We start from the raw sequence: 19,573 nt of genomic DNA on the forward strand, positions 1-19,573 counted from the left end.
TGTCCAACAAACCAATAGCTAATTATGATCTTGAGTTCTTCACTGAGTAATATTGATTGATGATATTGTTTTGATTTTTTCATCTACTTGGGCCGTCACCGATGATTCCTTCCAGAACAGAGTCAGGCGTCGAAAATGGCCCGGCGATTTCGGTTGGCGATAGACTTCTGGTTCACTGGCGCCCCGACGACCTAAAACCGGTGCCACGGCATGTCCCCGGCGATGCATCATGCCTGCCCGGATCCCCGTTACTGCTCTGTCGACAGCGTTCCATGTGTCTTCGTCGAGACACATTTCTTCGACATTGCTGACAACTATCACGCCTCGCATATCCCTACGCATCTCTGCGAACCTACCTTACGGTATTTCCTCCAAGTTCTGGGCAAAAAGGGGAAGACGCATGACCAAACCGAAACCGATACTCCTGGAAACAGCGTTCCTTCGCCGAAACCATTAGACGTCTTCCTCTACGTATACAGCCTTGTGAACAGCCATCGCTCATTTTCAGAACACTCGGTCAGCCTGTTGACCTTCCAGGACGCACGCCATCAAGCAACTGAAACTGCATCGCACTCGCATTGTATACAACGAGCGAGGTTTTTTGATAGTGTTGTACTTTTTTCAACAGCGCACGTCCTGAACGGTTAAGGATGATCCGATGCTGACATTTTCCGAGTGTATCCAACAGACAGATCGGCCTGTACGATGCTGGATCTCTCGGCTGCTTCTTTGGTTTTGCCAGTAGCACTAGTTTTTAGAACTTCCATATACATATCCGGATTGTTACCAACCTCCAGCATGAATTTGATCATCAACATTAACTTCTTTTCACAAGAATAGCACTACGGACCACCTGTTCCAGTGGCAGGAGTCCACTATTCAGGGAACCCCATATTCATTGTGTCATGTCGCCTTATACTCACAGTGTATTCTGTGAATCATCGCCTTTGGCGTTATACAATCGATACCAATCTCTTTATTGTGCTGTAATTGTAAAGAGTTTAATCTTGCCTAGTTTGGGTAGTGGCGTATACGGTTAGGATAGCTCAGATCAATATTCAGCTAAGAAGAACAGTAACGATCAATCTTTGCAAAATTCTGTAAAATGGTACAACCCAAGTGGCTTTAGTCCAAGAACCTAAATTTCGTAAGAGGAAGCTCTATTTAGGTAAACTTGTGAACACGGTGTTTGCTACTATCAGTAAAATGAAATGGCAGTCTCGCGTGTCATGCCTCGAGCATGTGTGCTTGTCAGCAACGCAATCGTTGCTACACTGACTATGAACTATCCACCAGAGATGTATGTGCTATCACAATAGAATGATTGCTGTGTACATTTTTATTGATTGCTCTCAGTTGGTGCCAGCAGTGAAAATTGCATACAAGTACTTTTATAGCATCTAGTTTCCAGGCGCTGTTTCGCCACCGGGCTACACCATCGCTTGTATTCAATGCACCGTCTGTGCTACTCTCGGTTGTCAACTTTCTTAAATTTTCACCTCAAGCTCACGGAAGCATGGTAGTCAAGAACTGTCAAATCGTATGGAAAAATCGCGAAAAATGTTAATTATTAGAAAACGGGATAGTTTTGTAAAAAGTTAGTGAATAGAAATCAAGAATGGTTTGAAAAGGCAACGTTTTGTGTTTACTTCATGTTCCGGAACAGTTTCTTCATCGAGAAATTTTGATTTTACTACCACACAAAAAAATGCCATCTGCGATATTTTTAGCTTGGAATGTCGATCTATTGATGTGTCTGTTGGAAATCTCAACAGGAAATATGTCTATTGTTCGGTTTACTTACCGCATGAAGAACCATCCCCTACGGATGCTTTTAAACAAGTCATCGCATACTGCACTTAAAAAGGCCTTCCGCTAATTGTTGGCAGTGATGCTAATGCTCACCATACCATCTGGGGCAGCTCAGACATTAACTTGAGAGGCTTTGGTTAGGTGGATTACTTTAGTAGTACAGATCTTGGATTGCTAACATAGGCAACCGTCCAACCATAATGATATCTGCTAAAGAGGAAGTGTTAGACGTAACGCTTTGCTCTAGCAGAATTAGGCACGAGATGACCAATTGGCATGTGTCAGTTGAAGAATCTTTATCTGACCATCGCTACATTTTTTTTGAACACTTAAATGTAACTTCGCATACTTTGGGTTTCAGGAATCTGCGGTCAATCAACTGGGGATCTATTTACTGATTTGATTTCGGTTAAATTTCATGGATACTCACCAACCATGGACACTCAAAATGATTTAGATGATGCCGTTGTTACTACAACGGCGTTTATCATGGAAGCTGTTAAAGAAGCTTGCCCTCTGAAGCTGGGTCCGTGAAATCCTTGGTGGAACTCTGTTCTGGTCAAGCTCAGCAAACAATGTAGAAAAAGTTGGAACAAATGAAATTCAGCTCGATCGGAGTCTTGCAAGGCCTACAGGAAATTCTCCGGTCTGCTGAACCATTCGGCTGGAAAAACCTTTGTACAAATGTTTGCGGTTTGAGTGAAGTCAGTCGGTTGAACAAAATCCTTACGAAATCTAAGGATTCCCGAGTGAACGAGCCAAATGACGATTTTACATCCTCTGATGAGGAAGTTCTGAAATGCTTATTCAGTACACACTTCCCTGGGCGTGTGGATATTACATTTTCGAATGAACCTCAGTGTATCACAACTCTAAAATCAATTGAGTAACAAAATTTCAAACATGTTTTGAAAAAACTACTTGTTTGCAGTTTTGCTACAGGGTGTATTCCGAAATCTTGTCGAGATATTATTGTGAGTTTTATTCCTGAAGTGGGTCGTGCGTCGTATGAACTAGCAAAGAGTTTCTGGCCTATTAGTTTGATCTCTTCTCTACAGAAATGCTTAGAACGTATTGTCGATCATCACATCCGTGAAGTTCATCTGGCTAGTGTACCTTTTCAAGTGAACCAACATGCTTACCAATCTGGAAAGTCCATTGGTGATTTGATGTTGCATGAAGAAGAAGAAGAAGAACTATGGTGTTTTGAAAAAATCCTATCCCTATAACACAGGGGAAGTTTTTAAAATGCCTCTATAAAACCTAAAACAAAATCTAATGAAAAACGGGTATGTGTTCCATCATTAATCTCACGCTCCCATATTCATCCTATTCGAAAACAAGCGACTACGGCACTGATTGATTCCGTTCTTTTTGTTTTCATGGGTGCTCACTTCTAACAAAAAATACAAAAATAAGAAACAAAACAAACAGCGCTTCAATCCTTTGTTTTTCGTAGGATGAAAATGGGAGCCACATGCTTAAGAAGGGAACCAATACCCTATTATCTCAAAATGTTTGGGTGTTTTCTAATGTCGTTTTCGTTTTTGATTCAGTTCCAACCTGGGTTGGAGCTGGATGAGATCACAGTTTCAACCCCAACCCGACTTCGGTTTTGCTTGTACTAAAGTTTGTTTGAGTTTGTTTGACGTTTGTTTGTTTACACATTTTCCGCCAATCCAGTTTCAACCCAGGTTCAAAAACGAATTCGACTTAAGATATCGAGGGTGCTTTTGACAACTTGTCTTTCGATGCCATATTGAAAACCGCACGGAGTCACAGTACATCTCCAATGATTTCCAATTGGATTTACAAAATACCCAAAAACCGACATCTCTTCTCGACATTGCGTGAAGCAGCGATTAGGTAATTGTTACCACCTTTGTGGAATCTCGCGGCAGATAGTTTATTGAGGCAAATAACATGAGAAACATTGTCAGATAGATGCTCATGCATGAGCAAAATTTCATATGAATTGAAAAATATCACACCTATGCGATTTGTGCGTTGAGCTGGAAATGCTTAGTTCGTTTTAAAATTATTTTCATCCGAACTTGTGTTAATACATCTTTCAAGATTTTCTTGTAGAATACGTTCAATACGTTTCAATACCGATTTTATTCCAGGATTTGCAAGGATTCTGTTCCAACGATATCATCTGAAAAAGCTTTCGCAGATAATCCACTCAATTACTTGACAATCCGTAAAGCCCCCTGGAAACTTATATGAAACCTCTTGAAACACTCTCGAAACTCCCTTGGAAGCTTCCTATAGCCTCGCATTCAGGAATAACCTTTAACACATTTAGTTTTATACTTACTGGACAAACATCCATCGTAGCCCTTGTACACAGCGAACCGAATATCGGTTGTATTAACTCCACCAAGCTGCACGTGGTTCTCTCCCGGCTCCGCCACCGGAATCAGCACCTTGTTGTCGATCGCCTTCATCGGATACGTCTTTCGATCTACCAACAGTGAACTTTCGTTGCCGTGTCTATTGTAGAAAATCGAATGCCGTGAATCGTCCATAAAGTTGTGCCCGATGACGGCCTCATAAGTTGCCCCTTCACGGTCTTCCTGAATGACCAGATTATTTTCCGCATTGATAGCCACCATCAAGTAGAAGCTTCGATCGTTCTTCGTCTGCAGCAGTAGCATCACCCGATTCGCTCGCCTCATGTCATTACTGGAAAATGCCAACTGCAGCCGAACCTGTTCCACCTTCTCAGTCAGAACAAACTTTCTCAGCACGGTCGCCTCCCCACTGAAACTGGCTCCCTTTTCCTCCGAGCAGAACTCCCCAAGGAAGCTCGTATGCTCGCAATTGCAGGAGCTTTCCTGTTTGGCAAAATTCTCCGTACAGATGCCACCATTTTTGCACGGTTCCGCATCGCACTTCATCTGGCAATCGTCCTGCACGCCGTCCTTGACTGCAAAAAGCAAAATTAATGACGATGAGACAAATTCAAACGGATCCTCCTTCCAGTCTTCGACCTTACCGTGGGCATTGTTCTGCTGGGCCATCTCTTTGAGCGAAATCAAATTATCGCCCACCTTGAGGCCCCGGATGCACCCGATGTAGCCCTGCAGGTCCTCCGTGTCGGCATTCGGTTTGAGCAGATTGGCCGGATCGTAGCCACCGATGTTGAACTGGAAGTACTCCGTGGGCGGGGCTGGAGGCCGGTGCGGTGAGAGGACCTCTGTCGCGTGTGGAGAAATGGCGGGGCGGTGTGAAATGAGAAGAAATTTCATTATCGCCTCGGAAGCTGATTTATCAGAAAGGAACTCATGGTGGGTGGTATTGGGAGCGGTGCGTCGATGGACGGGTTTTGAAGGAAAGAATTTATAAGAAGATTTTTGAAAATGTCTTAACCCGTAAACACCCGGGACGATCTTCTTTTCGTAGAAGTGCAATATCTTCTTTGTTTCAAAATATTTTACCCTGGATTTTTTTATAGTCAAGGGGAATAGTTGTTCTAAGAAATGCATGGAACCTCCCCCCTTTGCATTCTCCTTCCTTTGCCGGGAGCCGAAAATACGTGGCTTTTTTGTATTTTTCATAAATTCTACATACATGTTTTTGCTCAAATTTCATCGTTTTGCTATTCTAAGGCCTCCAAAGTACTCCGAAGATTCTGACACAAATCAAACATTCTCAACCAAATTTTATACACGATGAATGATACAGAGCATAGTCAATAGTACTCGAAAAGCCTCAAAGTACCCCTAAAAAATTCATGGTACAAAAATTGGGTGATCTAGGTTATCCAAACTACTCTGGAGTTCATTTTCTTAAGATCTACAACATCTGCCATCGTTTGCGTTCACTCTGAATTTAGAAGTTTAGTCACGTTGATGTCCATTAGACCTCGCAATGCTACAAGCAACTTGATATTGTGGTAGTTGGACATTCCGTGAAATACAAATGGCCTCCAATACACTTTGGAGTTTAGGTTACGATATCTACATATTGCATCATGCTTTAGTTGTAAAAAATATTCGTGGAATGTAGTCTATACTGCTGATGCAGCCTCAGTACTCAGCTAAGATGCTTTTGGTATATTCATGGGATATTCCAGGCTTTCCAAACTATGCTGGAATTAGGACCTCCAAGGTCTACAGGCTCTACTCTTGTTTCTCTTCACTCTATCGGCATAATTCTTTCACGATTGTGTCTGTTGCTGCTCATTATATTACGAGTATCTCTATGTGTTGCTATTTGGGTGACCAGTGGCATCAAAGTGCCGGCTCCATAGCCACGTTATCCTCCATTTGGGACATTTGTGTCCAGTGGCATACAAATGGACCTAATGTTTTCTAAAGTATAGGTCGCAATATCTGTAAATCTTAGGATATTTTTATTGTAGCGAATGCTCGCGGAATATATCTTACGCTACTCTCAGAGCCTCAGAGTGCAATTCTGATAACTTAGCAACATTCACTTGGTGATCTAGGTCATCCAAACTATTCTGGAATATAGACCTTAAAGCTCTACAAGCTCTACTCTTATATCTCTTCACTTAAAAAATCCTTTAGATATTCCTCTAAGACTTTTGCCAAGAATTCCTCAAATTCTGCCAATAATTCCTTCAAGAATTCTTCCAGGAATTTTTCAAGAAAATCTTCGAAAATTCTTCCAGGAACTCCTCCAAGAATTCTACCAGAAATTTGTTCAACAATCCTTTCAAGAATTTCTACAAGAATTCCTTTGAGAATTCCACCAGGAATTTTCCAGGAATGTCTCCAAGAATTGATCTAGGATTTCGTGAAGAATTTTTTCAAGCAATATCTACAGAAAACATTTCAGGAAATCCTTCAGAAACTTCTTCCTGGATTCCACGAAGAATTTAGGGATTTTAAGGATTTTTTCTTAAATTCCTCCAGAAATTCCTCCACTAATACTTCTAAGATCATTCAGGAAACCTTTATAAGTTCCTCAAGAAAATACACCTGGGATTACTCCAAGAATTCGTCCGAGAATTCCTTCAGAGATTTCATCAGAAATTCCTTCAAATTTTTTTTCAAGGAATTTCGCCAAAAATTATTCCCGAAATAACTCCAGGAAATCATTCAGGAATCCCTCATAAATTCTTTATGGCACTCCACCAGGAAATTCTCAAGGAATTCCCCCAAAAATAGCTCCGGAAATTCTTTCAGGAAGTCCTCCAGGAATTCTTCTTATAATATCTCATGGAATTCCCCAAGAATTAATTCAGGAATTCCACAGAAAATACTTCAAGGAATTACTCTAAGAATTCATCCAGGAATTCCTCCAAGACATCTGCCTAGAATTCTTTCAAGAATCCCTCCAGCAATTCCAGCAATTCCAACAGGACCTTCCCCAAGAGTTTTCCAGAGATTCCACTAAATCTTCTGCCAAGAATCCCTTTAGGAATTTCGCCATCAATACCTCCAAGGATTTAAAAAAAATCATTCAAGAATGTGTAGATGGGGGAGAATCGAATGTATTTTGTGCAACTCGTTTGATTCAACAAGACTGCGTAGCCTTCAAATCCGAGATTCATCAAACAAAAAAAAAATCCTCCAGAAATTCCTTTATGAATACCTCCAACATTCTTCAGGAAACCTACAGAAATTCCTCAAGAAAATACTCCTGGAAAAACTCCAGGGATTTCTCCGAGAATTTCTCCAAGAAATTCTTAAGGAATTACTCCATGAATTCCTCCAAAATTTTCTCCAAAAAATTCCTCCAGTAATTTTTCCGAGAATTTCTCCAGAAATTCGTCCAAGAATCCGTCCAGATTTTTTTCCAGAAATATTTCAAGAATTCTAACAGGAACTCTAATAAGAATTTCTCCAAGACCTGCTCCAATACTTCTGTCAAAAAATCCTCCAAGAATCCCTCCAGGAATTTGGCCAGTGATAGCTTTAAAAATATTCTAGGAATACTTCCAGGGATTTTTAACAAATACCTTCAGGAATTTCTTCAGAAATCCTTAAAGAATTCCTCCAGGAATTCTTCCAAGACATCTGCCGAGAATTCCTCCAACAATCTCTTCCAGAAAACCCTTTCATGAATTCCTTCAGAAATACCTCCAAAAATTCTTTCAAGAATTCCTTCAAGAATCTCTCTAGGATTTTTTCAATGATTTCCTTGAAGATTTTATTTTTCAGTATTCTTTCAAGAATTCCTACAACAATACTTCCAGGTATTTCTTCAAGAATTTCTTGAAGAAATATCTGGAGAAAACCCTGAAGGAAATTCTGGAAGTGTTCATGTAGTAATTTGTGAAGGAATTTTTAAAGAATTTCCTAGGGGAAGAATTTCCTTTAGGATTCCTTTGAGGAATTCCTGAAGGAACTGCTGGAGAAATTTTCGAAGTTATTTTTTTTCTTTTCTGGTGGAATTCCTGGAGTATTTCCTGTAAGAATTCATGGAGTAATTCCTGGAGGATTTTTTAAATTTTTATTATTGTTCGCGCGAGGTATTCGTAAAGTATTTCCTACAGCAATTCTTGTAGAAATTTCTGCAGTTATTCCTGGAGGAATTCTTGTAATAAATTCTGGAGAAATTCCTGGAATATTTCTTGTAGGAATTCCCGAACAATTCCTAGAGGAATTCCTGTAGCAATTCCAGGATGAATTCGTAGAGCAATTCCTGGAGAAATTCCTGAAGTAATTCCTGAAGGAACTTCTGGAGTATTTTCTGAAGGAATTTCTGGAAAATATCCTGGAGTATATCCAGGAAAAAATCCTGGAGGAATCCCTGAAGAAATTCCTTGAGAAATGACTGATGCTATTCTTAGAAGAACCACTGTTGGAGTTGCTGGAGGAATCCATGGAAGAGTTTTTGGAGGACACCGTAAAGGAATCCCTCGACGAATTCCGAGATGAATTAGCAGTTATTCATGGAGAAAGTCCTGGAAGAATCGCTGGAGAAATTACCCGAGAAAATTACCCGGAGAAATTTAGTAATCCCTGGCAGAATTCCTGGAGGAAACTCTGAGGGAATCCCTGGAGGAGTTAGTGGAAGAATCGCTTGAGGAATTCCTGAGGAAATCCTTGAATTAGTTGTTGGAGAATCTTGGATGAATTTCTGAAGGAGCTCTGGAAGAATTCGTGGATGAGTCCATGAAGAAATCCATGGAGGAATTCACGAAAGAATCACTGGAACAATTTCTAGAGAAATCGCTGGAGGAATTCCTGGTAAAATTCCTGGAGGAATCCCTGGAAAACTAACTCCTGGAGGAATTTAAGCATAGTTCCTGAAGAAATTTCCAAGAAACTGCCGAGAAGCTCGTGAAGAATTTCACGGGAAGTCTTGGAGACATTTCTTAGGAACTCGTAGAGCTTTTCTCGGAGACTCTTGGAAGAATTTCCGAGGAAGGCCTGGAGGAATTCTTGGGAAATTGCCCACACTTTATTTAAAATACCATAAAGATCATGTGTATGTCAGTGGATGCATAAGTAGCACGAAGAAGTACTCAACATATTATGAGATACAACAGAGGTAATTGAGAAAGAATTACATCGATAAAGTAAAGATATACAAGAGTAGAGCTTGTAGAACTTGGAAGTCTTTGTTCCAGAATAGTTTGGATGACCTAGCTCACCAAGTGAATGTTGCTAAGTTATAAGAATTGCACTCTGAGGCTCTAAGAGTAGCGTAGATTATATTCCGCGAGCATTTGCTACAATAAACATATCCTAAGATTTACAGATATTGCGACCCATACTTCAAAATATATTGGGTTCATTTGTATGCCAATGGACACCGAAATAGCAACACATATAGATACGCGTTATAGAATGAGGAGCAACAGACACAATCGTGAAAGAATTATGCCGATAGAAGGAAGAGAAACAAGAGTAGAGCCTGTAGACCTTGAAGGTCCTAATTCCAGAATAGTTTGGAAAGCCTGGAATATCCCATGAATGTACCAAAATCATTTTAGCTGAGTACTGAGGCTCCATCAGCAGTATGGACTGCAATCCACGAATATTTTTTACAACTAAAGCATGATACAATATGTAGATATCGTAACCCAAACTTCAAAGTGTATTGGAGGCCATTTGTATTTCACGAAATGTCCAATTACCACAATACCAAGTTGCTCGTAGCATTGCGAGGTCTAGTGGACATCAGCATGACTAAATTTCTTGAACAGAGTGAACACAAACGATGGTAAATGTTGTAGATCTTAAGAAAATCAATTCCAGAATAGTTTGGACGACCTAGATCACCCAATTTATGTTCCATGAATTTTCTAGGGGTACCTTGAGGCTTTTGGAGTACCGTAGACTATGTTCTGTGATCATTCATCGTGTATAAAATTTGGTTGAGAATGTTGGATTTGTGTTGGAAGGCCTTAGAATCGTTCTGGGATCAAAACTTCAACAGACTATGATGGGTAGCAATACATTGTATGTTAAGGATCAGTGAAAACTATTGATGAGAAAAACTATAAAATTTGAGCAAAAACATGTAGAATTTATATAAAATAAAACAAGCCACGTATTTTCGGCTCCCGGCAAAGGGGGCGGGATGCAAAGGGGGTTGGTTCCATGCATTTTTTAGCATTTCTTCCCGGGTGTTTGCGGGTTGACTGAGAAATAGATAAAGCGCTTAAAAAGTGTGTTGCTGTTGAGTAATCATAGATGTTAGTCGAGAAATTTGACCAAAAAAATTCTGTACTGTAAACTGTTATCTGTGGAACTTTGAATGTGTAGTACCATGTTTAAGGCTGTAGCCAATTATATTTTTTTAATTTAGTGTTTTCCGTTAATAACCACTCATCGAACCACCGCCAGCCGATCCTTAATTATTGTCGTCGTCCTTACCCAACTCCGGGTTGTTCCACGGTTTGTTCGAGTACTCCTCCAGCAGCAGATGGCCCCGCTCCACCGTGACGTTCTTCTCGTTGACAAACAGCGTCGTGTTGGTCTCGGTCCGGATGACGGCCACCTGGATGCTGCGCGCATTGTTCAGCCCGTCGTGCTCCAGCGTCAGATTGACGATATCGTTGCCGTAGTTGTACAGATAGACCATCTGGTTGCCGTTCGTCAGGTACAGCTGGATGAAATTGTTGAAGTGATCGTTGGCGTACAGCACGAACGAGTGCCTATCGTACGTGCGGAGATTTATTAGCAGCGAGGAATTTAATATGCTGCGAAGCTTTTCGCGCTCCTCCCGCTGGTCCTCGGCGTCGCTGATGTAGTTCCGCTTCAGGTACGAATCCCGACTGGTGAACGTCAGTGCATCTTCGTTGATGTCTATTGTGTGCGCCGTGGACCGCCCGAGAAAAGAAAGGATTGAAGAACATTGAGATTTGCTTCCCGTTAGAAGAAGACAAATGACAACCATTATGAAATGGATTTCAATTGATTGCTTTTGCCCTCCCCCGGCTAGAGGACCGACCGGAGCTTCCGAGAATTAATAACGTCTAAACGTGTCATTTGTGCTCGATTTCCGCGGAAACAAATGGAAAATGGGGCCGCATGGTGTTTTGTGACTTACTCGTTTCGCAGTGCTGGCCTAGGTGGGCCCATCGGTTTTTGCAGACACACTCGAACGAGCTCCACAGCTCCCGACAGTAAGCTCCACTCTTGCACGGGTTAGGAACGCAGGACGGTCGGCAGTCTTTGATGATTTCCGACAGGTGGACCGACATGAAGCTGTAGATGTCCAATATCTCGCCATTGACCACCAGACCACGGAAACAGCCGATCAGGCCTTGCTTGACGGTGTACTTTTTGGAGATTTCACTGAGGAAAAGTTGGGAAATTTAGGTGAAATTATAGGTAACAATAAGCATATATGCTTATTATAGGTAACAATAAGCATATATGCAGCACTGTTTTGGTCCAGCTCAAAATTATTCTTCTCTTATTTTCTGACGAAAGCTTGTTAAAGGACACGAACTTTTAGTAAGGATCAACATTTTTCATACTTCGCATCACCCTGTCTAGCTTTTTTTTCAATGCGAGTCAACTCTAGATTATCAATAATTCCAAATTCTAGACAAAATATGCCAAGAAATTTTGATAATTTCACCAAGTATCTCTCTAAGAGCACCACTTAAGTATTATCATATAAATTTGCCTAATAGAAAGCGTGGTTGAATGGCTAAATTTTGTGATTTTTGTTTATTCCAAATTCCCCGAATATGCCAGAACCTGTTTTGGTATGAAAAGAGAAGGACTTGCTAGGATGCTGCTAGCGTGTAGTAGTTCGAATTTCTCCTTGGTGAATGCCTTTATGGACGTGTTGCGGGATTTCGATAGTGATTGTTTCAGAGCTAGTTCCAAAAAAAAAAACGCTTCGGGAATTCCTCCCACAATATCTTCAGAAATTCTTACAGATACATCTGCAAAGACGCATTAAAGAATTTTTCCGAGAATTTTCCCAGTTTCCTTCAATGATTTCATCATGAGTTCATTCAGAGATTCCTTCAAGTATTCCTCTAGGGTATTCACTAGATATCCCTACGGGAATTTCTCCTGGGATATCTTTAGAGGTTCCCACAGAGATTGTTCCAGTGCACAGTGGGAAAAAACCGACCCAAAAAGGCACCTAATTATTGCGGCTGATTGCGATCTTTGAAGTCCACCTTTTCCGAATGGAAAAATGTCAAGGAATCGATTGGTGATAGTTTCATTCACCGGAATTGGGTGTAAATGTCCATTTTACCCTATTTTCCCCTAAAAAACACTGTTTTTCTGAATTAAATAATGATTTAAACTGATTGCGGCTAACCAACCAATTTTTTATTGATGTAGAATTGACAGGTGCAGTCTATGGGGCATACCTCGATCTGTGTCATTGACTGGAAGTGCCCATTTTGCCTCATTTTCCCCTAAAAATGCTGTTTTTCTGGATTAAAAAATAGTTTCAACTGATTGCGGCTAACCAACCATTTTTTTCTTGATGTAGAATTGACAGGTGCATTCTATGGGACGCACCTCGATCTATGTCTTCGAAGTGCCTATTTTGCCTCATTTTCCCCTAAAATACTATTTTCCTGAATAAAAGAAATGTTTCAACTGATTGCGGCTAACCAATCAATTTTTACTTGATGTAGAATTAACCGACGCATACTTTGGGGTGCATCTCGATCTATGTCATTGACTGGAAGGGTTCATTATGCCTAATTTTCCCCTAAAAATAATGTTTTTCTGAATTAAAAATTAGTATCAACTGATTGCTGCTTACCTACCATTTTTTCTTGATGTAGAATTGACAGGTACATTTCATGAGGCACACCTCGACCCGTGTCATTGACTGGAAGTGCTTATTTTGCCCTATTTTTCCCTATAAATACTGTTTTTTTTATTGAAAAATAGTTTTAACTGATTGCGGCCAACCAACCATTTTCAATCTGATGTAGAATTAACTGGCGCATACTTTGGGGCGCACCTCGATCTGTATCTTTAACTGAAAGTACTCATTTTGCCTAATTTTCCCCTACAAAATCTATTTTTCTGAATTAAAGAAATGTTTCAACTGATTGCGGCCTAACCAATCAATTTTTACTTGATATAGAATTAACCGGCGCATACTTTGGGGCACACCTCGTTCTGTGTCTTTATTATTATTATTATTATTAATATTTATTAAAGACTTTTTACCACTTATGTGGCATTCGTGTCTGGGTGTCTTTATGTGGTGGTGCCTATTTTGCTCCATTTTCTCCTAAACTACGGATTTTCTGGATTTAAAAAAGTTTCAATTATTGCAGCTAACCAATATTTTTTCCTGATGTTGAATCGACCTATGCATACAATGTGATACACCTCGTGCTATGCGTTAGTCTGAAATTGCCCGTTTCGCCCCATTTTCACCTAACTAGTTCCAACTAATTGCGGTTAACCAAGCATTTTTTTTCCTAATGTGAAATCAATCGATGCATTATATGAGGCGCAACTTGTTTTGAGTCATTGACTAGAAGTGCCCGTTTTTTCCCTTTTCCACCTAAAACACTATTTTTCTTGTTTGAGAAACAATTTCAACTAATTTAAATTAACAAAACAAGTTTTTCCTCATGTAGAACAGATCAGTGCATATTGTCAGACAAACTTTGTGTCACTGATTGGAGGTGGTCATGTTGTGCTATTTTCCCCTTAGTTGGAACAAACTTTTTGTCCCAGAAAAACAATATTTTAGGGGAAAATGGGGTGAAACGGGCAATTTCAGACTAACACGAGGTGTACCCCATAACATACATAAAACGATTCTTTTTCAGGAAAAAATATTGGTTAGCTGCAATCAATTAAAACTTTTTTTAAATCCAGAAAATCCGAAGTTTAGGAGAAAATGGAGCAAAATAGGCACCGCCACATAAAGACACAGAACGAGGTGTGCCCCAAAGTTTGCGTCGGTTAATTCTACATCAAGTAAAAATTGATTGGTTAGCCGCAATCAGTTGAAACATTTCTTTAATTCAGAAAAATAGTATTTATAGGGGAAAATGAGGCAAAATGGGTACTTTCAGTCAAAGATACAGATCGAGGTGCGCCCCAAAGTATGCGCCAGTTAATTCTACATCAGATTGAAAATGGTTGGTTAGCCGCAATCAGTTAAAACTATTTTTTAATAAAAAAAAACAGTATTTATAGAGGATAGTACAGTATTTATAGAGAATAGGGCAAAATAAGCACTTCCAGTCAATGACACGGGGCGAGGTGTGCCTCATGAATTGTACCTGTCAATTCTACATCAAGAAAAAATGGTAGGTAAGCATCAATCAGTTGATACTAATTTTTAATTTAGAAAAACATTATTTTTAGGGATAAATGAGGCATAATGGACACTTCCAGTCAATGGCATAGATCGAGATGCACCCCAAAGTATGCGTCGGTTAATTCTACATCAAATAAAAATTGATTGGTTAGCCGCAATCAGTTGAAACATTTCTTTGATTCAGGAAAATAGTATTTTAGGGGACAATGAGGCAAAATAGGCACTTCTAGTCGAAGACATAGATCGAGGTGCATCCCATAGAATGCACCTGTCAATTCTACATCAAGAAAAAAATGGTTGGTTAGCCGCAATCAGTTGAAACTATTTTTTAATCCAGAAAAACAGCATTTTTAGGGGAAAATGAGGCAAAATGGGCACTTCCAGTCAATGACACAGATCGAAGTATGCCCCATAGACTGCACCTGTCAATTCTACATCAATAAAAAAGTAGTTGGTTAGCCGCAATCAGTTGAAACCATTATTCAATTCAGAAAAACAGTGTTTTTTAAGGGAAAATGGGGCAAAATGGACATTTATACCCAATTCCGGTGAATGAAACTATCACCAATCGATTCCTTGACATTTTTTCCATTCGGAAAAGGTGGACTTCAAAGATCGCAATCAGCCGCAATAATTAGGTGCCTTTTTGGGTCGGTTTTTTCCCACTGTGCAGTGCTTTGTTCGAGGATTCTTCCAGAAATTTTGCCAGGGCATTTCACCAGAGCTCCTTTTAGGTATTTCTGCAGGTATTCCTTTAGAGAATTCTTTATGGATTTCGCCATACATTCCTTTATGAATTCCGCTAAAGATTACTCCCGTAATTCCATCTAGAATAAATCTCGCAGTACTTCTGCAGGAATTTCTGCCAGAACTTCTTTCGTATAATTTTACCAGAGGTTATTCAAAAATTAAAACAGCAATTGCTTCAAAATTTTCTACAAAAAAATCTTTTGGAGTTCATCCAAGAATTCCTTCCACAATTCGTCCAGAAATTACTGCAGACATTGATTCCTTCAGAATTATTTCCAGGGACTTCTACAGAAACTCTTCCAGGAAATATTTTAGAAATCTCTCCAGAGATTTCCTATAGAACACCTCATGGAATTGCTTTTGGGAATTCTGGAATTCTTCCAGGTATTCCTCCAAGAATTCTTATAGGTATTCCTTCAGGGATTTATTTGGGAAGCCCCTCGGAGACAGCTCCTGGGATTACTTCAAAAATTCCTACAAGGATTCCTTTAATTTTTTTTTGAGATTCCTTCTCGGAATTGTTTTGAGATTGCCTTCATTTTCTTGGGATTACTTTCGGGATTCCTCTTAGGATTTCTTCAGAAATCCTCCAGGGATTCCTCCAGGAGTTCCTCCATGAACTCTTCTCGGGATTCTTTCAGGTTTTTTTTTCTTCTTCAAGAACTCCTTTTGCAATTTCCTTAGTACATCCTACTGGGATCATTCAAGAATTCTTCCGAAAATCCTTCCAGGGATAACCATACTGCCGTTATTCTGCAAAGTGACGTAAGCGCCATTCAAAATGTCGATATTTTTTGGTATACAGTAGTTTTTCGGTTTTATCACGATCAAAAAAAAAAAAATTACCGTGATATAAACGAAACCGTGAATTTAGTGAAACGAGAGAAAATGTTAATTTTTTATTCAAAATCGTTCAGCTGCAAAATATACTAGTCGTAATTCACATTTTTTAGCAGTTTTAGCGGACTGGGCAAAGCTGTATTGGTTTTATATTGGTTTCGGAATGTTTTAGAACAATTGTGATAAAAACGAAACGAAAATCGTGATAAAATCGAATAGAAAACCGTGAATTTGGGCGAGTAGTGATTAAAACGACTAGTGATAAAACCAAAACGCCACTGTATTATATAAAATAACTTGTGTAAAAATAACACTGTGGTAGGCTTGCTGTAATAGAGTGCAAGATCTAATCGTAATCTATCATCTATGGAAAGAAACTTTTGCGAAACTTTTGAGGATGAGCAAGAGTTTTATGCATAATAACCAAAAAATGGGCCAAAACTATCAATGTCGCTTACGTCACTTTGCAGAATTACGGCAGCATACAACCTTCTGTAAGGATTGATCTAGGAATTCCCGGATTTTTTTTCCAATGATTCTTCCAAGAATTTCCCCAATGATTTCTCCAGGAATTCCTCTAGAGATTCCCCTAGAAATTCCTTCCGACATTGCTCCAGGATTCCATCCAGGAATACCTCCAGAGACTGCTTCAGAATGCCTTTAGGGATTCCTTCAGGAATTCGTCCAGGGATTCCCTAGGGATTTATCCAAGATGTCCTCCAGGGATTTCTCCAGGAATTCTGCCACGCATTGCTCCGGGCATTCCTCCAGGGATTGTTCCTCGAATTCCTCTTGTGATTATTTAAGAAATTTATCTCGGGATTTCCCCAAAAATTTAGTTGGGGGTTCCTTCAGAAATTTCAGAAGTCCTTCCATCCTCTTTTCCAAGGATGCGCCAAGAATTTCCCTAGGGATGCTTACACGAATATCTTCAGACTTGTTTTTAATTATTTCAAGGATTTCTAAAGGACTCCGGCGATTTTTATTGGAATTCTCTAGGATAATTCCATAGGGATGCATACAGGAGCTAGGAAATTCTGTAAGAAGTCATCCAGGAGTTCTTTCACAATTTTCTCCAAGAAATTTTTAAGTAGGTTATCCATGAATTTGTTCAGGAATTCATCCATGAATTCCTTCAAGAATACCTTGGAGTTTTCTACACTCTATAGTTAAAATACACTAGCTATAAGTTAAAATACACATAAATAAAAAAAAAATAATCAAGCATATCGCCTGAAGCTTCTGCAAAGGAATTCCTTCAAAAATTCATCCTGCGATTCTTTCAGATGTACATTATAGTTTCGATTTTATCACGCCCTCCACGCGTCAGTCCTTCATTTTACTATAATTTGCTATTACATTTGAGAGTATTTCCCCTCTTCTTTAAGATGAATGTTGAAGACGCGTTTTGCAACGTTGAAAGTATTGAAAATGCAAGTAGATTTTGTATAATATTTAAAAGCAGTTTTGAAAAGGGGCGTGATAAAATCGGAACAATACTGTAAATCCTTAGATTTTTTTCTCCACAAATCCTTTAAGATTTCTTCAGGAAGTCCTCCATAGAGGATTTTTTTCAGTGATGTTTTGAGGGTGTTCTTTCAGAAAGTCCTTCAGAGATTCTTCTAAACATTTGTCAAGGGATTACTTTGGAAATTCCCCGGAAATGCCTCGAGGGTTCTATAGGAATTCCATCAGGGATATCCTGCCAAAACTTCTGTAGGCATTTCACTAGAAATTTTTGCGACAAGAATGCATTCTTCTAGTGTAGAGTATCGCAAATACATTAACAAAAAAACAAAAACAAAAAAACAGGAATTTCTTTTGGAACATCCCCAAAAAGTTGCCTGAAAATTGCCAGGGATTCCTACGGGAATCCCTCCTGCAGTTTTTTCAGGATTTCACTAAGGGATTTCATCAAGAATTCACACAGGGAAGACTCTGTTGGAATTCTCCCAAGGATTCTTCCCGGAATTTCGCTAGGGAATGTACCAGGAATTTTCCTCTAGGAATTCCTTCAAGAATTCCTTCAGATATATCTTTTCGAATACTTTCCAGCGTCCAAGAATTCAGGTTATTTCATGAATTCTAATGACTCTCCGGGAATACCCCCAGGAGATCCTTCAAGAATTTCTCTAGGGATTCTTTTCAGAATTTCCTAAAGGGATACCTTCAAAGGTTTCCTTCAGTAATGGTTTCAAGACATTTACGGGAATATCTTCCAGAAATCTTCCAAGGATTCTTCCGGAAGTATGTTTATTGACTTTTCTATAGGATTATGCTCTGAGATGAGTACATACAGTACATGAGTGCAAAAAATTTGTCTTAAGAGAAATTTGCGCTCGTTTGTCTGCTCAAACCCTTCAACGAAAAAAAATCATGAAACAATACCGATATTAACCATGCATCGAAACCCTATTCCTTACTTCCTTCCCAGTGAACATCGAAAACACACTGAAACAGTTTTCCTTGCTTCACGATCATTCTTAGTCTGGATCAAATCAAGACCATTTCACTTTTAATTATATAGGTGTGAAATGTAATAAGGACCAAAGTTTTTCCTTTAAAAGATCAATATTCCAAACTAAAAAATATAACAGATAAGGCTCTTTTTTGTGTGGTAGGAAATTGGATTTTCTCGGTGTATTCACCGACATTTCGGAACATGGAGTAAACAAAAGAACTTGCCTATCCAAACCATTCTTGATTTCTATTAATTTTCATGGCCATAATTTTCATGGCCATTGTTTTGATTTTTAGTGATAAAACTGCTTTTTGTTTTCCGAAAAATGATGACGGTTGCTTGAGCCTTAACGTTTTTCGCGATTTTTCCATACGATTTGACAGTTCTTGCCTACCAGTTTCCGTGAGCTTGAGGTGAAAATTTGAGAAGGTTGACAACCGAGAGTAGCACAGACGATGGATTGAATGCAAGTGACAGTGTCGCCGCCGAGCTGACAGCTCCGGAAACCAGATGCTATAAAGGCACAGACAAACAGACATACCACTCAAATCGCATTTTTTATGAATGGGTAACGCCACGAGGGAGTCGTCACCTGCTTAATTGTTACATCGAATCGAGGGAAACAACACCTGCAAATGAATGCTTCGGATTGAGCATTATAGAGGGTGCTAGTGAGATGCCAAACGATGATTTTGAAACAAATTTCTTCTAAGTAGTATGTCTGTTTGTCTGTGATAAAGGTTCTTGTCTACACTGCTGGAAGCATTCAATGGATAATCAAACAGCTTTTACCCTATTACACTAAAATATGCTGTTCAATAGAATGATTGCTGTGTACATTTTTATTGATTGCTCTCAGTTGGCGCCAGCAGTGAGAATTGCTTGCAAGAACTTTTATAGCATCTAGTTTCCAGCGCTGACAGCCCGGCGGCGACACCATCGCTTGTATTCAATGCATCGTCTGCGCTACTCTCGGTTGTCAAATCGGCACCAACATTTCAAAAGGGC

The 19,573-nt window shown here is 39.5% G+C and overlaps 1 protein-coding gene across 1 annotated transcript in view; it reads right to left on the minus strand.

Annotated features, from left to right (window-relative positions):
• LOC109399283 (axotactin) overlaps nucleotides 1-19,573 on the minus strand; it is a 214,532-nt gene that overhangs the window by 13,411 nt on the left and 181,548 nt on the right. The window contains exons 13-16 of the mRNA XM_062854139.1: nucleotides 11,293-11,540; nucleotides 10,617-11,048; nucleotides 4,814-5,014; nucleotides 4,133-4,744 (exon numbers count right to left, since the gene is read on the minus strand). Of these exons, the coding sequence (XP_062710123.1) occupies nucleotides 4,133-4,744; nucleotides 4,814-5,014; nucleotides 10,617-11,048; nucleotides 11,293-11,540 (1,493 nt within the window). The remainder of the gene's footprint in view (nucleotides 1-4,132; nucleotides 4,745-4,813; nucleotides 5,015-10,616; nucleotides 11,049-11,292; nucleotides 11,541-19,573) is intronic.

The sequence above is a fragment of the Aedes albopictus genome, chromosome 2 (genome assembly GCF_035046485.1).
Source record: "Aedes albopictus strain Foshan chromosome 2, AalbF5, whole genome shotgun sequence".
NCBI lineage: Eukaryota > Metazoa > Arthropoda > Insecta > Diptera > Culicidae > Aedes > Aedes albopictus.